Here is a 23197-nt window from a genome sequence, read left to right as displayed (position 1 = left end):
CTTAAATCCATATTGCCTTTTTTTTCTCCTGTTAGCATCGAGAAATTTTGTGCAGAAGGTATTCCATTGTTGGGAATTCTGGTCCAGTCTAGGCATCTGCGAACAGTGGTTCACGTTCTGGATAAGATTTTGCCCATGTTTTACCCTTGCCAGTATTATCTTTTGAAGAATGAACTGTAAGTATAATCTGTGCTTTATGGATTAATCTTTTGTGGTATGGGCATTATGTTTTGTTTTCTCCAATAAACTGTGATTGGCAGTGTTTTAGCATTTATTTTTCCAGTGTGGAACAAAATAGGCTGCTTGCTTGGATTAGTATTTAAACTTATAAGCAGTATATCTGCTAAGGGCTCAGGCATGGTTTTAATTTTTTTTCATGATGGGTTTTAAAAATATCTCCTTATTGCCCAAAACCTGGCACTAGAAAGAACAACTCTTATCAGTTAGAGAGAAGATGCTTCTGGTGGCACTTAGCAAAGAAGTTGTCAGAATAGCAGTAAGACACTTAGATTTACATTTAATTTAAGCATCTTCAGTATATTTATTTTGGGGATGTGTGTTGTTGAATTAGCCACTGAACAACATACAAGGGAAGCAAATTGATGTGACTTTAGCCTAGTGTTGTAGGAAATATGAAACATTTATAAAATAATGACAAAAAATGACAAAGGAACATAATAAATACTAATGTGAGATTCTTAAGTATAGAAGGAATGCAAAGTAGAGAGAAGAACCAATTGGGATAGGAATGAGTGTGGAATTACGAGTAGTATCATGGGACAACTGAGCTTATACTATTGATGAGAAATGCACAGGGTCTGGATTGGTGAAGAAAATGGAGGCAGAAGTGGAAAGGAATAGAATATGTTTTAGGGATACTAAGTGATTCAACAGTTTTAACTAGAGCAAACTAGAGTTTTAACTGGATAAAAAGCAATTAAAAAATAACGTTAGATCATAAATTAGGGATAGATAAAGGAGGATCTTGAATGTAAGTTATAGAGATAAGATACAGTTATGGATATAAAATAGGAGTACTAGGCATTTTCCGTTGATAAGATACTACAGCACAGTTATGGACATAAAATAGAAAGATTAGGCATTTTGTGTTGCTATTTTTGAATTTTTGCCTAAAATGTTTTTCTTGTAAAATTTTGAGGGTGATAATCTTTTTTTTTTTTTTTTTTAAATATGACATTTTGCTCTTTGAGATCAAAAATTTGTTAGAGAGTAGCATTTCATTTTATGAGGAAAAAAAAGATTGGCTATTTTTCGAGCAAGCTCTTTCCATTCATATCTCACAAACTGTATATTTTAATGTATATTAGCTTGTGGATGCTCCTGTTTAGGAAAGGTATATTGAAAATTATTCCTTGTTAGTTCCTTCTGAATTTATATTTGAAGGCTTTTTTTTTTTTTTAAAGAAATTGATTTAAGTCCCTAAAAGTTTAATTGTGAATGATATTGAGCTATTCCAATTTGTGCAAACCACCTCAAAGGAATTTTGTTTCCAGTTCTTATTCCTTCTACCTCCCTTGCCCTTGTCTTTTTCTTTTTCATTTGGTTTTGTTGTGATTAGATTCTTAAGAATAAGAATTAGTTTAATTCTTTTCCATTACCTGCTGATTTACTAGCTGTTAATAATTAAAATTTATTTGATTCCTAAAACTTCTTTGAATGTCTGCTGTGTTTCTTCATTTGATATATAGGTTTTTATCATACCTCCACCTATTTTTGCACTTGGATAGTGGTATTCCTCAAGGAATGACCCAACAAGTTACTCACAAAGTAGCCCAGCACTTGACAGGAACGAACTATGGAGAAAATGTGAAGCTTCTCAGCAGCATGATCCAGGTCAGGAAATGGATCTAATCTTGCCATTGGGCATTATCACTTTTGAAATAAATGCTTTTCCTTTGGCCTAGTTCCCAAAACTCTTATTTAAGTATATTTAATATGCAGTTTAACACCATTATAGCTTGGTTGATGCCATAGATATTAATATATTATGGAGATATACCAACAGTGTCAGACTTAGTAATGGAGGGTAGGAGATTTTTTTTTTTTTTTTCCCCTGAGGCTGGGGTTAAGTGATTTGCCCAGGGTCACACAGCTAGGAAGTGTTAAGTGTCTGAGACCAGATTTGAACTTGGGTCCTCCTGAATTTAAGGCTGGTGCTCTATCCACTGCTCCACCTAGCTGCCCCAGGAGATATTTTTATTAATGTTTTTAAGAATGCTAGGAAATGAGAAGTGGGATGATAGTTATTTCATTTCTGATTAATTGGAACTTTCCCCCACAGGCCCACATTTCTGTAAGCACTAATCCCAATGAAGTGGGGCCTGTTGCTGTTTTAGAATTCTGGGTCCAGGCCCTCATAAGCCAACAGTTTTGGTACCGAGAACAGCCCATTCTTTTCTTGATGGATCATTTATGCAAGGCAGCTTTTCAGTATATGCAAGAGGATTGTGTACAAAAACTACTTTACCAACAGCACAAGGTAAAAACAATTATATTTATTGTCTATGATTATCGATTACATTTCAGGCTTGTAGGTTCTATAAATGTTTCCACCAATCCCCCAGGACTTCTTCATGTTCACCTTCTACCACTAATTGCTCTAATGCATCCATTAGGTTGAAGAACACTGATTTAATATTTGCATCCAAATACTCGTTTACCATAAATCCTAGTGCAAATTTTAAAAAATGATATGAGAAAAGAAGTATTTATTATATTTCTCTTGGCACTCCTTGATACTTTTAAATACAGGACATGTACTTTTTCATGGTACCTTTAGAGCTTTATTATATTAAGGAGAGATTGTGATTGAAGATGTTAAAAGTCCTTTTTTCTTTTTTAATCTTCTCAACTTTTATGTTTTCTTGACTTGCCAGAATGCTTTAGGTTATCACTGTGACCGGAGCCTGCTTTCTTCCTTGGTGAGCTGGATAGTGGCTGGCAATGTAACCCCATCTTTCATTGAAGGAGCTGCTGCTCCCACTCAGGTAGGAAACCTGTCCATGAGAAATCTTAGAAATGTCTCATATATTTAGCACTTCTTAGAAACACTCTTAGAAAAAAAGACTGTGCCTTTTTGCTTTCCCACATATGTTGATAATATCTTAGTTCATGGCATAGATGTATAAAGATTTTGCGACTTATTGAATATTCTCTCTCTCTCTCTCTCTCTCTCTCTCTCTCTCTCTCTCTCTCTCTCTCTCTCTTTTTTTTCCTGAGGCTGGGGTTAAGTGACTTGCCCAGGGTCACACAACTAGGAAGTAGTAAGTGTCTGAGACCAGATTTGAACTCTGGTTCTCCTGAATTCAGAACTGGTGCTCTATCCACTGCGCCACCTAGCTGCCCCTATTTTCTCATTTTTTAATGGAAAATCATCTTAGAGGAATACAGAGTACTTAACAGATAATAGAATTTATTTCCAAAATGTATCTGTAGTTTGTCCTGATCTGGCTTGTGTCTTTAGCATGACCTTGCTTTCCTCCTTTGCGAAATGTTTGCTTCTGCAAATATTTCTGTTCCGTCCATTGCAGTTCTGTCCATGAGCTACAGAGCATATCACCTTACAGAGTAAGGTAGTTAAATGGATAGACTATTAGTTTTGTTTTTTTTTTTTAATAGTTTTTATTTACTAGATATATGCATGGGTAATTTTACAACATTGACAATTGCCAAACCTTTTGTTCTAATTTTTCCCCTCCTTCCCTCTCTCCCCCCAAGATGGCAGGTTGACCAATACATGTTAAATATTTTAAAGTATAAATTAAATATAATGTATGTATACATGTCTAAACAGTTGTTTTGCTGTACAAAAAGAATCAGATTTTGAAATAGTGTACAATTAGCCTATGAAGGAAATCCTAAATGCAGGTGGACAAAAATAGAGGGATTGGGAATTCTGTGTAGTGGTTCATAGTCAACTACCAAGTTCTTTTGCTGGGTGTAGCTGGTTCAGTTCATTTCTGCTCTATTGGAACTGATTTGGTTCATCTCATTGTTGAACATGGCCATGTCCATCAGAATTGATCATGATATAGTATTGTTGTTGAAGTATACAACGATCTCCTGGTCCTGCTCATTTCACTCAGCATCAGTTTGTATAAATCTCTCCAGGCCTTTCTGAAATCATCCTTTTGGTCATTTCTTACAGAACAATAATATTTCATAATATTCATATACCACACTTTATTCAGCCATTCTCCAATTGATGGGCATCCATGTAGTTTCCATTTTCAGGCCACTACAAAGAGGGCTGCCACAAACATACTTGTACATACAGGTCCCTTTCCCTTCTTTAAGATCTCTTTGGGATATAAGCCCAGTAGTAACACTTCTGGGTCAAAGGGTATGCACAGTTTGATAACTTTTTGAGCATAGTTCCAAGTTACTCTCCAGAATGGCTGGATGTAGTCACAATTCCAGCAACAATGTATCAGTGCCCCTGTTTTCCCACATCCCTGCCAACATTCTGCATTATCTTTCCCTATTATTCTAGCTAATCTGACAAGTGTGTAGTGGTATCTCAGAGTTAGACTACTAGTCTTAAGAGTCAGAATGATTAGATTCAAATCCTTCCTTGGACATTTAATAACTTTATAATCCTGGGCAAGTCACTGAATTTCATATAGCATCTGTTTTCTACATTTAATATAAGGATGATAAACTATCTGTGCTAGCTGTAGCATAGGATTTGGAGGCTTCAGTGATATAAGGTATGTTAAACATTTTTAAAGCTCAATACTCTATTATCATTACTGCCAGGATTTTTAAAATATTGTTAATGTAGGATTATTGCATTTGAAAAGAAAATCCTATATGAATCTTAGTATATAATAGTAATTAGAATAATATTAATAGCTAGTTCTTAGTATTATACCATCTATATGTTTTTTTAATCTTTATAGTTTTGACGACTTGTGTCTCATTCATTTGTGTTATGAACGATTCAGTAACTTCATTTCTAAGTCAGTTTTTTGTGACATGGTAATACTCAAATTTGATTATAATTTGAAAGCTCAAATTATTGTCTAGTGATACCTACTTTCCTCTGTATGGGGTTTTTAGTGTGCCTTATGAGAATTAATGTGTGGTCCAAAAAGTGATGAATAAATGCAAAAAAAAAAAAGTAGAACTGTAAATATTCATTTTGCAAACCATAATGTAATAAAAATATGAATTAATACAGTAAATGACAAACAGAAGATGTAGACCTAAAGTGAGATCTTTTAATAACTTCCTGAATCATAAATGGGTCAGAGAAAAAAAATAATGGAAATAATAACTGCAAAAGAGAATAATGATGAGAAAACATTCTAGAGTTTTGGGTATACAACTAAAGCAGTTCGTAAGAAAAACATTTATATCTCTACAAAGATATGTTAATAAAGTGAAAAAAAAGGATTGAGGATAAACATTTTATAAATCTAGAAAATCAACAAATAAGCTCAAAATTAGTGTGAGAGAAAAATTTGAAAATTGGAGAAATATATTACATATATATATATATTATATAAAAAATGAAAAAAATAATTAAATTGGTGAGCAAAAAAAAACCAAACCCAGGTGACTAATTTGATCAAAATGAAGAGCAAAGAAAGAAAATTAGATCCCTCAGATAAGAAAGGAAGAAGGGTAACTAAGAATATTTGTGGCGGCTTCTATCATTTTGTCACTCAATTAATGTAACAAGCTTTTATTAAATGTACCACATGTAACCCAGGTTTTCCTTTTGAAAGTTCTATTGGCAGATGAGCTACCAATTTATATTGATGAAGAAAATTTCCATATACCAGTGAAATCACAGATTTCTACCCAAAACTTATAAAAATGTTTCTCTGAAAAGAAGTCATTGATATTTGTTGCTCTCATTTTAAAATTAATTGATTGATTGATTTGTAATATACATTGTTTTATGAACCATGTTGGGAGAGAAAAAAACCAAAATAAAAATGAAGTGAATATAGCATGTGTTGGTTTACATTCAATCAGTACTCTTATCTACTGCGTCATCTAGCTACCCAGGAGCTCTCTTTTTTTAAGTTCATTTTGCTTGACATAAAATATAATTGCATATAAGTTGCATGTTTGTGAAGTTCCCCAAACCTTTTTTTTTGTTTTCTTTTTCTAAGAAATACAGAATCAATCATTCAGCAAGCATTTATAAAGCACCTACCATGGACCAAAAGAATCATACTAGGTAGTGGGGTTACAAAGACATGATCCCTGATCTCAAGAGGGTTAACATTCTTTAGTTTTGGACATTATCACATAAATAGGCGTTTAAAATAAATTGGAGGTAGAGACCTAGCAGCTGGAAATATCAGGAAATGTCTCAAGTATAAAATGATATTTGAGGTGAGCTTTGAAAAGAACTTGAGACTTTAAATGGCAAAGGTGAAGAGGCATTACTTGCAACAGCTTTTGCCAAGGCACTGAGTTAGGGATGCTCCTGTCAGTGTGTGAAAAGGGCAAGAAGGCTGATTTGGTTCTGTTGTTGAATAAGAGAAGGGGAAGCAGTATATAATAAACTGAAAAGGAATTTGTGGTAAAGATTGTAACACTCAGACTGATTATTTAAAATATGCAGGCTTAAAAATGTAAACTTTAGGCAACCTAGCCAGTTAAGGATGTGTCACAATATTTCCCTCATTTGGGGGAAAGGGTTGTAAAATAGTGTTGTTTTCAATTAGGAAGAAAATAAAATCTCAAGGTCTTTTAGTTTTTAGTACAACATTCCATCATTTTTCTATATTGGGGGGAAAACTCTCTAGTTGCTGTGGTCTATTTACTGAAGGCAACATGGTATATTTGAAACTGGCCTGGATTTGTAATGATAATGATTATTGCATTTCAAATCCTGACTCTTCTACCTCTGTTGAGTTAGTCAACTTCTCGTAAGTCCTATTATCTGTGTAAAATGTAGAACCCTGATATACTGAATACCAAGATGGTGGTTGTATGAGACATGTACTTTATTAATCATATGATGTTACTGTTAGAATAACAATTCGTTTTCTTGATTATGTTTTGTACTCCTTAGTTCACTCTTTTTCTTACTTTGAATGCCCCTCCTATCTCCTCTACATATCCATATCTTAACCTGACTCATAGGCAGAATGTTACCAGATTCTGTCCTTAAAGCCCGTGAATCCCTCTCTAGATTTTTGTCTTCAATACCTGTCTTCTTAGTAGACTTAGAAAGAAATCTGTTATTGGTCTCTCTATTATCACTGTTTCTGTTATTGTTCTTGTCTTCTGCATTTGTTTTACTTTTCCTTCATTTTTGTTATTTGGAGAAGTAAATAATCACTTTGATATTGGTTTTCTTTCTAAAAAGATTTTAAACTTGTCTTTATTATTGAATGTCAAACTTTTGTGCTGTCTGATTCAGATCAGGTTTGCAGGATAGATCACTCTGAGCTGCACCTTGAATTCCATTGACCTCTGGAGCATTTTCCATTCTCTACTTTTTTTCTGGTGGATATGGTATAATTTTGCTTTACTGAAGTGCCCTTTCCATTGTTTTTTTTTCTTGATGGTTTTTGTTGAATGTGTTGTTTCTAAATTGAACTAAGCTTAACCACTTTGTGTCCTTTTAGTTTACAGCCTTGGGTTGGTTTGGATTTTTTTTTTCCCCTAGGGCATTTTGTGAGTCCTTTTGATTGGAATTTCATTTTTTCTCTTTAGAAGTTCTGGTTAGTTCTCTTATATTATTTATGGTATTATAGTATGAAGGGTTTTTTGTCCTGTGGTATTTTTCTGTAGGTCCTTTGCCATCTTGCACAGTGAGCATATTTTCTTTTATTGTTATTTTCTTCTTCTGTTCTTCACTTATGTGTATTTGCCTTGCTAATCCTCTGGTTTCTTTGGGGAGGCTTGTCTTTACAGAGTCAGGTTTTTCTAATCTCTTTGTTATATTTGCTGTGTAGGACATAAATTCTCCTCATGTAATTCTTGTTTCTATTTTAAACCACTCAGGAATAGAATGTTGGAGTACACAGTTCTTAAATTCCACATAGTGCTCTGTGTCATTAAGATATCATATCATTATGACCATTTCCTTTGAACTCTTTTACTATATTTGGAAGCATATTTTTTTTTCTGTTGTTACTGCTTTTCATATTAATTTCTTTTTATGTGCTAGGTCTTTGATACTTTTTAGTTTTCCCTTACTCACATTTTTCTTATTACTCACTTTTGGAATCTTTCCCCTTTTCATTGTGATTTTTCTTGATGACTAGGTATCAGAACATCTTGGCTCATACTGGATAATTTATATTTCACCAGCTAAGGACTTTTCCCCAAGTTACTTTTTGGGGGGGGGTCAGAAATCTCACCAAATGGCTGTTGTCCTATTTCCTTCCCACTTGGAGGAGCGTTGTATCTCTTCTCTTCCCTTGCAAGTTTCTTTTCTTCTTCCCATCCTCTTTTCCCATTCTGTTGCTTAATTTTTTGGCCTGGCATCAGCATACAATCTCTTCTCATTGCTAACAGTGATGAGATTGTGTTTTGAAATAAACACATGACAAATTCACAGTGGCTATTCTGTTTGCCAAAAGGAAGGTTTATTTAGGAGAAGAGTTTACAGATAAAAAATGAAAGGTAAAATAGGACACCAGGAATGACAAAAATGAAATAGAGTTGAGAGAGCTTATAATTAGCAAGGAAACTCACAAGTTCCCCTGGGGAAACTCATAATTAACCAGGAGAAAGGAAATGCTCTGTAAGGTGGGAGAAAGCCATTGATTAGCAGGTTAGATCCATAGAGGAACTTAGCATACTAACTAGAGTTAGCTAGAGTAAGGAGAAAGGTGCCAGTAAAGTGAAAGCAATATGGAAGTATCTCATAGTGGACTTTTGTCTTTAAAGAAACTTAGTAAAGATATTCATAACCAGATCCTTTATAGGGGAAATACAGTTCTGGGATTTCTCAGGCACAAAGGTGGGAAATCAAGATGGAAAGCACCTGGCAAACCGGGTCCCAGACTTGTCTAAAGACATACCAATTGAGATAGTCTGGGAAAGCTAACTTACTTTTTTTATGTGATTATGTTTGATACAGTTTACAACTGTCTTCTAAGTCTTTGTCCTTGTCCTTGGGTATGCTAGTACAGCTTTGGTAGCATGAGAGATGGGGGAGGGTGCTCAGTAAGCTTTGGATTAATGAGTATCAGTTTCTTGTTTCTTGTTTTTTTGGTTTTTATTTTTATTTTTGTTTTTGTTTTTGTTTTTGTTTTGCCTTTTGTATTTTGGCTCTCCTAGGCCTTGGAGACAACTGAAGTTGCTTTATCTCTGGCACACAATTTCAGTTCTGGTGAAGTTTGAGATGTCATGAGGATTAGAGAAGTTTTTTGGTCTCCTACCTTGCTGCTCATATGGGCTCATATGACCCACATTAAGAAATATTAAAAGGTTTCCTGTACTTATTTTTTTGAGTCACCATATTTTCTTTTTTTATTTTGTCAAAATACATGCAAACATAGTTTTTAGCATTTACCCTTGCAAAACCTTGTGTTCCAAATTTTTCTCCCTTCCTCCCCATTTCTCCCCTTCCTTAGACAGCAAATAATCCAATATAGTTAAACATGTGCATTTCTTCTAAATGTATTTACACATTTATCATGCTGTACAAGAAAAAATCAGATTAAAAGGGGGAAAAAATGAGGAAAAAAAAACCCAAGTAAGCAAATAACAAAGGTGAAAATACTATGTTGTGATCCACATTCAATCTCCATAGTCCTCTCTGTGGATGCAGATGGCTCTCATAAGTCTATTGAAATTGGAGTTGCCACATTTTCTAAAAACACTAGATCCAGAATATTTAGGAGGCCCTCAACATGTCAAGAATGAAGCCTACCTGAACTAACATAATTTGTTGTTTACATCCCAAACAGACTTCCTATGTGTCTTTGAGAATTAAGACAGGTACCAATTCAGTTTTCATTGGGCTGAAAATTGCTTGTATAACTAAGACCCTTCTAAATAAGCAGATCATCATGTTTTCATTGTAGTTTCTAAGGGAAAATATTGTGATTTTTGCATTGCTTTGTTCCTCCCATTCAGGAGGGGTTTTGTTCTTTTTTCACTTACTGCACCTTTTCTCTTCTCATGTCATGTATCTTTAGCTGAAAATTTTTGTTTCTTCCTCCTCCCTTTGTTGTACTGTCATAAATATGCAAATTTATTTATGGATTGTAAATTCTTTGGGTTCCACATGCGTTATCATTTCTCTTATAATAAATCTACACTCTTTGCAGTATGATGGTATACTTAGAGAACCCCAGAGATTCTAATAAAAAGTTATTAGAAATAATTCACAACTTTAGCAAAGTTGCTGGATACAAAATAAATCCACATAAATGCTCAGCATTTTTATATATCACCAACAAAATGCAACAGCAAGAGATACAAAGAGAAATTCCATTCAAAACAAATGTCGAGAGTATAAAATATTTGGGAATCCATCTACCAAAGAAAAGCTAGGGATTATATGAGCAAAATTACAAAACACTTGCCACAAAAATAAAATCATTTAAATAATGGGAAAGACATTCAGTGCTCGTGGATAGGCCGAGCGAATATAATAAAGTTGACAATACTCCCCAAACTAATCTATTTAGTGCTATATCAATCGGACTCCCAAGAAACTATTTTAATGACCTAGAAAAAATAACAACAAAATTCATATGGAAGAATGAATGGTCGAGAATATGGTCGAGAATTTCAAGGTAATTAATGAAAAAAAAAAGTCAGATGAAGGTGTCTAGCTGTACCTGATCTAAAGCTATATTATTAAGCAGCAGCCACCAAAAGCATTTGGTACTGGCTAAGAAATAGACTAGTCAATCAGTGGAACAGATTAGGTACAAAGGACAAAATAGGGTACAACTATAGCAATCTAGTGTTTGACAAACCCAAAGATACCATCATTTGGGATAAGAATTCATTATTTGAAAAAAAAAAACTGTTGAGAAAACTGGAAATTAGTATGGCAGAAATTAGATATGGACCTACACTTAACACCATATACCAAGATAAGATCAAAATGGGTCCATGATTTAGGCATAAAGAATGAGATCATAAATAGATGAGAGGAACAGAGGATAGTCTACCTCTCAGACCTGTGGAGGAGGAAGGAATTTATGACCAAAGGAGAACTAGAGATCATTATTGATCACAAAATAGAAGATTTTGATTATATCAAATTAAAAAGCTTTTGTACAAACAAAACTAATGCAAACAAGATTGTTGGCATTGTTGGTGGAATTGTGAAAGAATCCAGCCATTCTGGAAAGCAATTTGGAACTATGCCCAAAAAGGTATCAAACTGTGCAAACCCTTTAATCCAGCAGTGCTACTACTGGGCTTATATCCCAAAGAAATACTAAAGTTGAGAAAGGGACATATATTTGCCAAAATGTTTGTGGCAGCTCTTTTTGTAGTGGCTAGAAAATGGAAAATGAATGGATGTCCATCAATTGGAGAATGGTTGGGTAAATTATGGAATGTTATTGGAATATTATTGCTCTGTAAGAAATGACCAGCAGGATGAATACAGAGAGGTTTGGAGAGACTTACATCAACTGATGCTGAGTGAAATGAGCAGAACCAGAAGATCACTATACACTTCAACAACAATACTGTATGAAGATATATTCTGATGGAAGTGGAAATCTTCAACATAAAGAAGATCCAACTCACTTCCAGTTGATCAATGATGGACAGAAACAACTACACCCAGAGAAGGAACACTGGGAATTGAATGTACTCTTAGCACTACTGTCTTTCTACCCAGATTACTTTTACCTTCGGAATCCAATACTTAACGTGCAACAAGAAAATTGGATTTACACACATATATTGTATCTAGGTTATACTGTAACACATTTAATGTATGGGATTGCCTGTCACCTAGGGGAGGGTGTAGAGGGAGGGAGGGGAAAATTTGGAAAAATGAATACAAGGGATAATGTTATAAAAAAAAATTACTCATGTGTATGTACTGTCAGAAAAAATTTTTATAATTATAAAATTAATAAAAAAATCTAATTTTCACTTAAGTTTTGTGAAGTTGTGATTGCTTATTGACACTCAGGAATCACATCTCTTGTTTTTAAGTAAATTCTTTACTTTTTATTTGTTTATGTCTTGTTCTTTGACTCAAGCTTTCTGTATTTGAAGATTCAAAAAAAGTATAACTGTAGGGGCAGCTAAGTGGCTCAGTATAACTGTAATTGCTTTATACCAAAAGTCTTATATTTTTGATTAAGTGGAAAAGAGTAAAGAAAAATTATCAAATTAATGGAATAGTATTGGATTATATATTTACAACTATACTTAACTCATTCAGAAAAAACTGCTCATTTTCATTGCTTCTGTTTTCTGTGATTGCAGGTTTGGTTTGCATGGATTGTACTGAACATGGAGTCTATCTTTGAAGAAGATTCTCAGCTTCGTAGAGTTGTTGAAGGGGAACTGGTCATTAATTCTACCTTTACCCCTGAGCAGGCTCTCAAGGTGCAGAAAGCAATCATTTCATGTGTTTGAAGTGGAGGTTGGCTGAGTTCTTGATGGGAATAGACACTTCTTTAATTTTTGTAACTTTTAAGCAGGAGTGTTTGGAGAGTACAACAAAAGCATAGTTTATTAAAGTTATCACTTATACTAGCCCTTTCTAAGATTTATTTAAATGAAAGCCATAATATAACAATTTTGAAAGTGTTGATTATGTGCTTGGAATAGTTACCATTGGTTTCGTAATTTAGCAAGTTATGGCCTATAGACATACTGCTGAAAGGTAAAAGTTTTTTGCACTATTTAAGTTTTATTGTATTTAAAATTGTACAAAACTATTCGTAGCTTAAAAAAACAGGAGTGGACCAGATTTGACTCTTACTTTCTAATTTTCCAGTTCTTGAACGTTAAAGATTTTCAATTGATAGAACTTTTTGATGTAGGATACCCATGCTTTGGAACATTTCTAACTTTTGGAGACTGGGAAATCTTCTCTGAACTTCCATATTTCCAAAGATAGATGATGATTGGACAGTGAAACTTAAATTTCCTTATTATTTCATTCCTTTTTAGTAGAAATATCTTGTCTGATTTAGAAAAAAATTCTATCAGATCTTTAGATATAGAGAAGGCATGCATTTTAGAAATGAAGGTTTAGAAGTTTTTAATATAAAAACATTTTGTTCATCAAATTAACCTGAAAATGATATAGTCTTTTGGGATATTTTGTAGGGCTTTAATATTGTGTCCTAAGTTTCTGAAAACTTTAATGTAGTGGTTGACAAACTGAATTAAATTTAAAAGTTGCTGAAAATAAATTTTTTTTTTTTTTTTTTTCTTTAGAAAGCCCAGGCACAGTTGAAACTGCCTATTGTACCATCACTTCAGAGACTGCTGATTTATCGTTGGGCTCATCAGGCTTTGGTTACGCCTTCTGATCATCCTCTTTTGCCCCTTATTTGGCAGAAATTCTTTCTGCTTTATCTTCACCGACCAGGGCCTCAGTATGGGTAAGGTACTTGTTACTTAGAGTAAATTTCTTGGTATACTCTTCTATCTTATATGCTTATATGTGACTTTGAACCATTATTTGATGGTCACTTCTAACCTTAGTTACAGTTTTTCCTCTGTCAAATAGTACCTAACTGATAGAATATCTTATCAGCAATAGCTCAAAGAGGGTCATAAATTTGGAATAAGATAGAATATCCTATCTTATATATTTTGTATAATAAGGATAGAAAGCTGAATTGAGTCAGTCACTTAGAGATCCTCTAAGTCTGAAGGAAGTTCTTAACTTGTGGTCTATGAATTTTGTTTTTGTTTTTAATTTGGTGGAAGGAATCAAAATGGTAAGAGAAACCAGGAAGTTGCCCAAGTTCTTCACATTTGCCTTTGGAAACATTAACAAGCCTCTAAAAGAATTATATCTTGAAACAATTTTCCAGCCAAAGATAACTTGGAAGGATTTCAAGTGAGACACTTGAAAGAAATGGGAGTGCAGCCCAGAACAGACAGTATCCCAACAACCTAGTGGGAAGCTCTTAGGCGCAAGCATAGACCAGCAACCAAGTTCCCTCCATCCTAACTCTGCAGGCTAATGGCATAGTAGCCTAGCTATGAGGCCTCCAGCCCTAGTGAAGCAGGAAGACTGCCAGCCCTGAAACTCAGGGCACAATTGGCACGACTAAGCCATGGCACCTTAGCACAGTGAGCAAGCTGCCCAGCCTTAGAGGCCCTGACGCAAAAAACCAATGACCAGACCTCTATTTACAAAAATATAAATTGTGCAGATTAATAGACAATACTTAAATAACTCAATTTTAGGAAAAAAATATTGAACAAGCCATCAGTGAACTCTCTTAAGAAAAAGGCTTCAGAACCAGATGAATTTACAAGCGAATTCTAACAAACATTTGAAAAATAATTAATTGCAATACTATACATATTTGGAAAAATAGAGTCCTACTAAATTCCTTTTATATCACAAATGTGGTATGATACCTAAATCAGAAAGAGCCAAAACAGAGAAAGAAAATTATAGAACATTTCCCTTAATGTTCTATGCAAAATGTTGATGCAAAAATTTTAAATAAAAAATTAGCAAAAAGATTAGAGCAGTTTATCTCGAGGATAATACTACTATGCCCAGGTAAGATTTATACTAGGAATTCAGGAATATCAGCATGATGGGCCATGCCAATAACAAAACCAATAGAAATCATATGATTATCTCAGAGGAGAAAAAGCTTTTGATAAAATACAGCACCCATTTCTATTAAAGACTCTAAAGAGCATAGAAATAAATGGAACTTTAATCAAAATTAAGTAGTATTTATCTAAAACCATAACCAAACATTTTCTGTAATGGAGACCAGCTTAGAAATCTTCCAAATAAGAACAGAAAGTGAAACAAGAATGTCTGTTGTCAGCACTATTATTCAGTATTACTATACTAGAAATTTTAGCTTTAGCAAAAAGAGAAGAAAAAGGAAGTAAAAAGAATTACAATATACATCTAAGCAATAAAACTATCTCTCTTTTGCAGGTAATATGATGGTATAATTAGAGAATCAATAAAAAGCTTTTTGAAATAATTAACTTTAGCAAAGTCGCAGGACATAAAATAAATATTTGTAAATCACGAGCATTTCTGTCTATATCAATAAAGATCACAATTGATAGAGAAATTTCATTTAAAATAATTGTAAACTGTAAAATATTTGGGAATTTACTTGCCAAAAAAAAGTAGGAACTGTATGAACATAATTATGAAACAGTTTTTCATACAAAGTTAGATCCAAACAATTGAAAAAATGTCACTTGCTCATGGGTGGGCTGAGCTATTAGAATAAAAATGACAATTCTACTTAAATTAATTTACTTATTCATTGCCGTAGCAATCAAACTATCAAAAAACTATTTTATAGCACTAGAAAAATTGCTGAAATTCATCTGGAAGAATAAAAAGCCAAGAATATCAAGGGAATTAATAAAAAAAAATGTAGAGGAAGATAGTAGCCTATCTGCATCACATCCAAAACTATTAGAAAGCAGCAATCATCAAAACTACATGGAGTGATGGGTCAGTAGAATAATTTAGGTGCATAAGACATAGTAGTAAATGATTATACTAATCCACTGGTTGATACATCCAAAGACTCTAGCTTCTGCAATAAGAACTCAATAATTGACAAAAACTGCTGGGAAAACGAGAAAACAGTATGGCAGAAACTAAATATAAAAAAAATCTCATGACCTATACCAAAATAAGGTCAAAAGAGGTATATGATTTAGACATAAGGGGTAGTACCATTAGCAAATTAGGAGAGCAAGAAATAGCTTATTTGTCATATATATGGAAAAGGAAAGAATTTTTGACCAAACAAGAGGTAGCATTTTGAAATGCAAAAAAGGTAATTTTGAATACATTAAATTAAAATTTTTTTCTACAAAGAAAATCTATGCAATCAAAATTAGAAGAGCAGAAAGATGAGAAATGTTTTTTTACAGCCAGTTTTTCTGATAAAAGCCTCATTCCTCAAATATATAGAGAGCTGAGTCAGATTTATAATAATTCAAATCATTTCACAGTTGATGAACGGTCAAAGGATATGAACCAGAGATTTGCGGATGAAGAAATTAAAGCTGTCTTGAGTTATATAAGAAAATGTTCTAAATCACTATTGATTAGAGAAATGCAAATGAAAACAACTCTGAGGTACTGCCTTATACTTGGGAAAATGCTAAATGCTGGAAAAGATGTGGTATTTTGGGACACTTAGTGGAGTTGTGAACTGATCCAATCATTCTGCAAAGCAACTTGGAACTGTCAAAAGGGCAATCAAACTATGCATACCTTTGGATCCAGCAATACCACTACTAGGCCTGTAGCTCAAAAGAGATCATAAAGGAAGAAGGATCCACATGTACAAAAAATATTTCTAGCAGCTCTTTTTTGTGATGGCAAAGAATTAGAAATCGAGGAATCATCTAAATAAGTTAGGGCATATGAGTGTAATGGAATACTGTTGTGGTATAAGAAATGGATGAGCAGACAGATTTCAGAAAAACCTGAAAGTACTTGTATGAATTGATGCTAAGATTTGAGAAAAACCAGGAGACCATTATTCATAGTAAAAGTTATACTGTGTGATGATCTACTATGATAGACTTAGGTCTTCTCAGCAATATAGTGATCCAAGACAATTTCAAAAGATTCGTGATGGAAATTAACATCCAGATGCAGAAAAAAAATTATGGATGTAGATCGAAGCATATTATTTTCATTTATGTATGTGTGTGTGTGTCTTTCCCCTTTTGTACTGTTTCTTTCACAACATGACTAATGTGGGAGTATGTTTCCATTATTGCATACTAAGTATATCATATTGATTGCTGTGTTGGGGAAAGGGAAGCAGGGAAAGGAAGGGAGAGGGGAAAAATTAGAACTCAAAATTCTTTTTTTTTTCCTTTAAAATTTTTTTTTATTATTGAAGTTTTTATTTTCAAAATATATGCATAGATAATTTTCAATATTTATCCTTGCAAAACCTTGTTTTTCGAATTTTTTTCCCTTCTTCCCACCTCCTCCCTTGGATGGCAAGTAATTAAATATATGTTAAACATGTGCAATTCTCCTATACATATTTCCACAATTATCATGCTGCACAAGATGCACAAGAAAAAGGGAAAAAATGAGAAAGAAAACAAAATGCAAGCAAACAATAACAAAAAGAGTGAAAATGCTATGTTGTGATCCACATTCAGTCCCCACAGTCGTCTCTCTGGGTATAGATGGCTCTCTTCATCACAAGATCATTAGAACTGGCCTGGATAATCTCACTGTTGGAAAGAGTCACATCCATCAGAATTGATCATCATATAAACTTGTTGTTGCTGTGTTCAATGATCTCCTGGTTCTGCTCATTTCATTAGCATCAGTTCATATAAGTAAGTCTCTTTAGGCCTCTCTAAAATCATCTTGCTGATCAGTTTTTATAGAATGATAATATTCCATAACATTCATATACCATAACTTATTCAGCCATTCTCCAACTGATAGGCATCCATTTTCTGGTTTCTTGTCACTAAAAAAGGGCTGCCACAAACATTTTTGCATATTTGGGTCCCTTATCCTCCTTTAAGATCTCTTTATGATATAGGCCCACTGCTGGATCAAAAGGTGTGCACAGTTTGATAGCCCTCTGGGCATAGTAGACGTCAAAATCTTAAAAAAAAAAAAAAAAAAAAAAAGAAGAAGAAGTATTTAAAACTTATCTTTACATGAAATTGGGGGGAAAATGCTATTTACAAAAATTTCATTATTTCAATATCATTGATTTCTTTTGTAATTCTATTTATTTTACACATTTAAAACATTTTTCTGAGAAAGGGTCCATCAGCTTCATCAAAGTAGCTATGATACAAAAGTATCATGAACTTTCATTCTACATTAGTGATATATAAGCTTTATTCAGTCATGTACTTCTTTCAGTGAAAAAGAATAAAGACTTCTTTTCCATAATTTACTTCTTTCTAAATTAAACACATTGTTATTATACTGAAAATTTTCATTTGTGTAAAGGTTACTTGGATTTCAAAGAAAATAATAGGGAAATTGATCAGATTTTTCTATGCACATTACTTGCTATATTTGCCTTCCAAATTTCATTTTTCCTCTAAGAAGTAAAAATATAGGCATGGAATTTAGGAATCCATGTAAGGTTTATTAAAGGATATTCTTTGTAGCTAGTGGAGTTTTATGGAAAGAATGTCGATGACATGGAATGTGTACCTCAGGTCTTCATTTCAGGTTGTCTCCACCAGCAGTATGGAGGCCTATGACTTCAAATAAATAAGTGGGGAAGGGGAATGGGGGGGGGGGAAGGCAGTTTCTCAGATGGCAGTAGAAGATGAAGTTACTGTTTCTTTGGATCTCTGAAGAATTGTAGCACTATAGATAGCACTATAATCTTGTGTTAATTTGTGTGAGGGAGGAGGGTTTAGTATAAATGGTGCCAGCATTCTAGTTATTAACACTCCCTTTATATTTCCAAGTGTTAACTATTGATGATTACTGAATGTTGAGGGGTAGTAGTGATATGGAGTTAATAGCTTCTTTCTACATCTCACCCAAAAGGAGTCATTAGCTTTCTCTTTTTATACAAAACAAGTGCAGTATTATTATTTTTTCTTTTAGTTCTTGTGTATTCTTTTTTTTTCCCCCCTGAGGCTGGGGTTAAGTGACTTGCCCAAGGTCACACAGCTCGGCAGTGTTAAGTGTCTGAGATCAGATTTGAACTTGGGTCTTCCTGAATTCTAGGCTGATGCTCTATCCACTGCACCACCTAGCTGCCCCAGTTCTTGTGTATTCTAGTGCAGTAATTGAACAGTATGGTGAGAATAGGAGGGGAAGCCCCCTCTTTCTTATCTCTCTATAAATTGAGAAATCTCTTAGTTTTAGGCTATAAAAAGCTACTTGGATTAAAATGAGGATTAGCATAATTTTGGAAATAAAGAGATCACTTTAGTAGTTTAGATCAAAATAGTAAGAAAAAAAAGTAAAGTTTTAATCAATTGCACATGCAATTAGGAACTAACAGTCCAAGTATCTCAGGAGTTTTTTGTCTCTGACTTGGACCAATGCCAGTGGGAAAGGTCTTGAGCTATATTCTTTTTGTGAATGGACAATAGAATCTTTGCTTTAAGGAATTAGGGATTTGTTGATGTGTTTATTTGTTTCTAATACAATTTTCAGTTTCTGAGAAGAAATTTCAGTTTTTAGTAAGAAATGACACCTTATATACTAGGATAGCATTTATAATTTTTAAAATTCCAATTAATAGACACATCCTTAAATATACTTCATGATTAAGGGGATAGAGAACTACAGAGAACAGATACTACAGAATGTATTACAAAGGCCAAGTTTTATTGACCCTACCATATGAGGATTTTGTATGAAGATAATGACAACACTTTGAACTGGTGTAGCATTTATATTTTTAAAAATATACTTTGATATGTATCATTTTATTTCTTCCTTATGACAGCCTGTTAGATAAGTTTGGCAGGTTTTTGTTTAGCCATGCTTTCTCAGATATTATAGGTAATGGTAGGATATCTTGATTTTGCTGAATGCACCTTTATCTTTGGTAGCTTTAATGAGCACACATCATTTGATTTTTAACCAGAAAAAATGATTAGTTAAATAACTTACAAAACCCAATTTTGGTTTTTTTTCCCCAAGATTGCCTGTAGATGGTTGTATTGGAAGACGATTTTTTCAGAGCCCAGCCCATATTAATCTGTTGAAAGAAATGAAGAAACGTCTGCTTGAAGTGGCCGATTTCCATCATGCTGCTAGTAAAGCTCTGCGCGTTCCAGCAGATGGCAGTGAAGAGCCAGGTGACAACAATGCCGGCCCTGCAAGGTATCTGACTTCCCCAGAACTGCACACTGAGCTCGTGAGGTAACGTATATTTAGCTATACAGACTCATGTTTTCTTTCATTTAGGATATTATAGCATCTTCTGTGTATTTCAGAGCATTATTTTATTGCTCTTAGGTTGAGTGTGGAAAGCAGTAGTAGTCAAATAAGTGTTAAAGTCTGGCAAAAGACAGCTTCAGCTTGGTCATTTACTAGGAGGCAGTATGACTTGAGTTTAAGTCAGTTGATTTGGACTGACCCATATGAATATACCTGATCATTTTTATATTTCAAGTTGATTACACATTTGTTATCACTTGATTACTTTAGTTTTTGAAACTTTAGCGCCCAGAAATTTTTTTTTTCATATTTTAAAAACTGAACCTGTAGCTTAAATGTCATCAGATAGTAGTCATGTGCTTTATTTTAGCTTTAAGTATATTTAAAGAATTAATATGGTCTTTGGTTTTTTTAATCATGGAATATTTGTGTTACTAAATTAATTAAATATTAAACTGCTAAAGAAGCCACATTTAGAGCAAGCCTTGAGAAGAAGACATATATATATCTCACTGATCAATAATTTTTTCTTTGTAATTTTTAAGTTTACCCAAATCTTATAATGAATATTGTAATGTATATGTATATATGTGCTGTGTATGTATGTATGTATACACAAATACGTGATTAAATGTTCTCTGTAACTCAATCCAAATTTTCACTGTAATGTGTCACAACTTTTCCCAAGGATTACATAGATATAAGAATTTAGGCCAGCTTGGCCTTAAACTCTGTAATTTTACTCTTAGCTAGATTTAGACTACTTTTCACTGTATCAGCAACTGGTGACCTTTTTGGTGTTGGTTGCTTAAAATGAAGGCTTTAGTGTGTTTCTTAAACTTCTCGTTTTTAACAGAATGTATATTCTGCTTTTTTTGGCTTTCCCCTCTTTTCTTCTGTCCTTATTTCCCACACCAACCCTTTCACCATCCTCTCAGTTTAAATCAGGGGTCCCAAGGCCCATTTTGATATTTAAAACATCACTCGCAGACATATAGAATTCAAATAGTGGAAGATGGTTGTATCTAGTTTTCACTCATCATTGCTTTGCAATTGCCTTAGCAAATACTTTTCACGTATCTTAGTTTGGCATGCAGGCTAGATGTTCCCTACCCTTAGTTTAAGATTCACATCATTCTTTGTTAAGAAAAGAGAGATTATTTTCCATGAGATCTCTCTGTTTCTCTGAATTTCACTAGCCTTTGACATTACCCTTCTTTCCTAATTTAGTCTTTGATGATAAGGTGGCTCTCTCACTAAGGCCAACCTCTTCATATACATTCTTGATCCCATCTTTCTATCTTTTCTAGCTGATATATTCCCCCACTTTTCCTTAATCTTTAATCTCTTGCTATTTCTGTTTTTCTTTTTATTTCTATTTGTAGACACACTTAAATCTTGCTTATGCTTAGAAAAACTTTCACCCCACCCTCTCATTTTTTCAAGCTATTATGTGTTGTGAGGGTTTCCTTTATCAGTCTGATCTCTAGGAAAATACTCCAGTTGGTGTGGTGGTGCAGCCTGTAATCTCTGCTCCTGGGGAGGCTGATGCTGCAGATCTTTGAGTTCAGGAGTTCTAAGCTGCAGTGGGCTAGATGAGTGTTATGGAATTCAGGTGTCAGTATAGTGACTCTTGGCAGTGGAGGGGCCATCAGATTGCTCAAGGATTCATAGACTGGTCTTGGTCATTATTGCAACCAACCAAAGGTTGTGGCCCTATCAATATAGGGATATTGGCAATGTTAGTGCTGCGCTTACAATTCTGGTGAGTTAGTTTGTAAGATAAAAAAGAAAGGATTTTTCCCTACTTCTAAACTTTTTTACAATCTGCCTTTCAGCCTCATCATTCAGCTGAAACTTTTCCACAATTTTAGTGATCTTTCTTTGTTTTGTTTTGTTTTGTTTTGGCCAAGGCAATTGGGGCTAAGTGACTTGCACAGGGTCACACAGCTAAGATGTGTTGTGTCTGAGGCCAGATTTGAACTCAGGTCCTCCTGACTTCATCGCTATTCATCGCTACACTGCACCACTTAGCTGCCCTTTTTAATGATCTTTTAATTATGAAATCCAATAATTTCTTTTTCACCTCTTTTAAAATTTTCTCTTTTATTATTAGGAACTTGACAAAAATGAATAGGATCCAACATGAACTCTTCTGTATGGTACTTAAGACCATTCACAGTTTGATTGAAATTTATTTTTTCAGTTTTGTTGTATATTACTCCTCTTAAATGCATTCTGTGATCCATCCAAACTAGCCTTGTTACTTACACATAATACTCCATCTCCCATTTCTATCTTTATCTTGTCTGTTCTCCATGCCTACAATGCATTCCTTCTACATCTCTACCTGTTACAATCCCTACCATTCTTCAAAACTTGATCACTACCTTCTATATAAATCCTTTTTTGTTTCCTTCAGCTGTTAATGTTTCCCTAAATGCAATGTGATCTCTCCGTATAGAATGGATAAAGGCAGGGAGTGATTTTTTTTTTTCTACTTGGGCCTAGGAAGTAGTTAATAAATGCTTATTAATTGATTACTATCCCTTCTTCCATCTCTTTATGTCAAGCTAGAAGTGGGTGCTTTGTAGTTGTATTAGGTATGGAAGCCTTTATGCCCCTTTCATAATTAGAAGGAAGTAATTTTTAAGTTTAATTTTTAATAGAAAGAAAATGACACTGTCCCTTCCTTTCTCTGCTAAAACGAGCTTATTTAACTAATTTATATATCACAGGCTGCTTCTCTGTTAACCTATTCTTACTAACAGTGATTTTAAATGAAGTCTTCTTCCTTCAGTAGATTCGATCTCTTCATAAAATACTACTTATAACATTTAGAACAGAAAATTGAAAGAATTTCTTTTTGTCCTACCCATTTATAAAGGAAAGAATTCATACATTTATAATTAAATTGCAATTATAATTCATTTTGGTAGTTAGCCAAAGATTTTGGAGGGAGGGCAGTAAAACTGATAAGGTATAATAGAAAAATTTTCCAGGTAACCTATTTTAAATGAGCCTTCTGTATTTATCCTGGAATAGTGAAAGATATATATATATATATATATATATATATATACATATATATATATATATATATATATATATAAAATGTATTTTTTTTTCACATTATATTTTGTTTTTCTAAACAGGATGACTCCCTCGGTGTCA

The 23197-nt window shown here is 33.7% G+C and overlaps 1 protein-coding gene across 4 annotated transcripts in view; it reads left to right on the top strand.

Annotated features, from left to right (window-relative positions):
- The window catches only part of EPG5 (ectopic P-granules 5 autophagy tethering factor), a 139957-nt gene that overhangs the window by 47482 nt on the left and 69278 nt on the right, over positions 1-23197 (top strand). For all 4 annotated transcript variants that reach the window (XM_074279273.1, XM_074279272.1, XM_074279270.1 and 1 more), the window contains exons 17-23: positions 36-176; positions 1710-1854; positions 2303-2500; positions 2898-3008; positions 12412-12534; positions 13375-13541; positions 19784-20005. In XM_074279273.1, the coding sequence (XP_074135374.1) occupies positions 36-176; positions 1710-1854; positions 2303-2500; positions 2898-3008; positions 12412-12534; positions 13375-13541; positions 19784-20005 (1107 nt within the window). The remainder of the gene's footprint in view (positions 1-35; positions 177-1709; positions 1855-2302; positions 2501-2897; positions 3009-12411; positions 12535-13374; positions 13542-19783; positions 20006-23197) is intronic.

This window comes from Sminthopsis crassicaudata, chromosome 1 (assembly GCF_048593235.1).
Source record: "Sminthopsis crassicaudata isolate SCR6 chromosome 1, ASM4859323v1, whole genome shotgun sequence".
NCBI classification, from domain to species: domain Eukaryota; kingdom Metazoa; phylum Chordata; class Mammalia; order Dasyuromorphia; family Dasyuridae; genus Sminthopsis; species Sminthopsis crassicaudata.
Note: the sequence above shows the minus strand (reverse complement) of the source record. Positions and strands in the feature narration are given on the sequence as shown.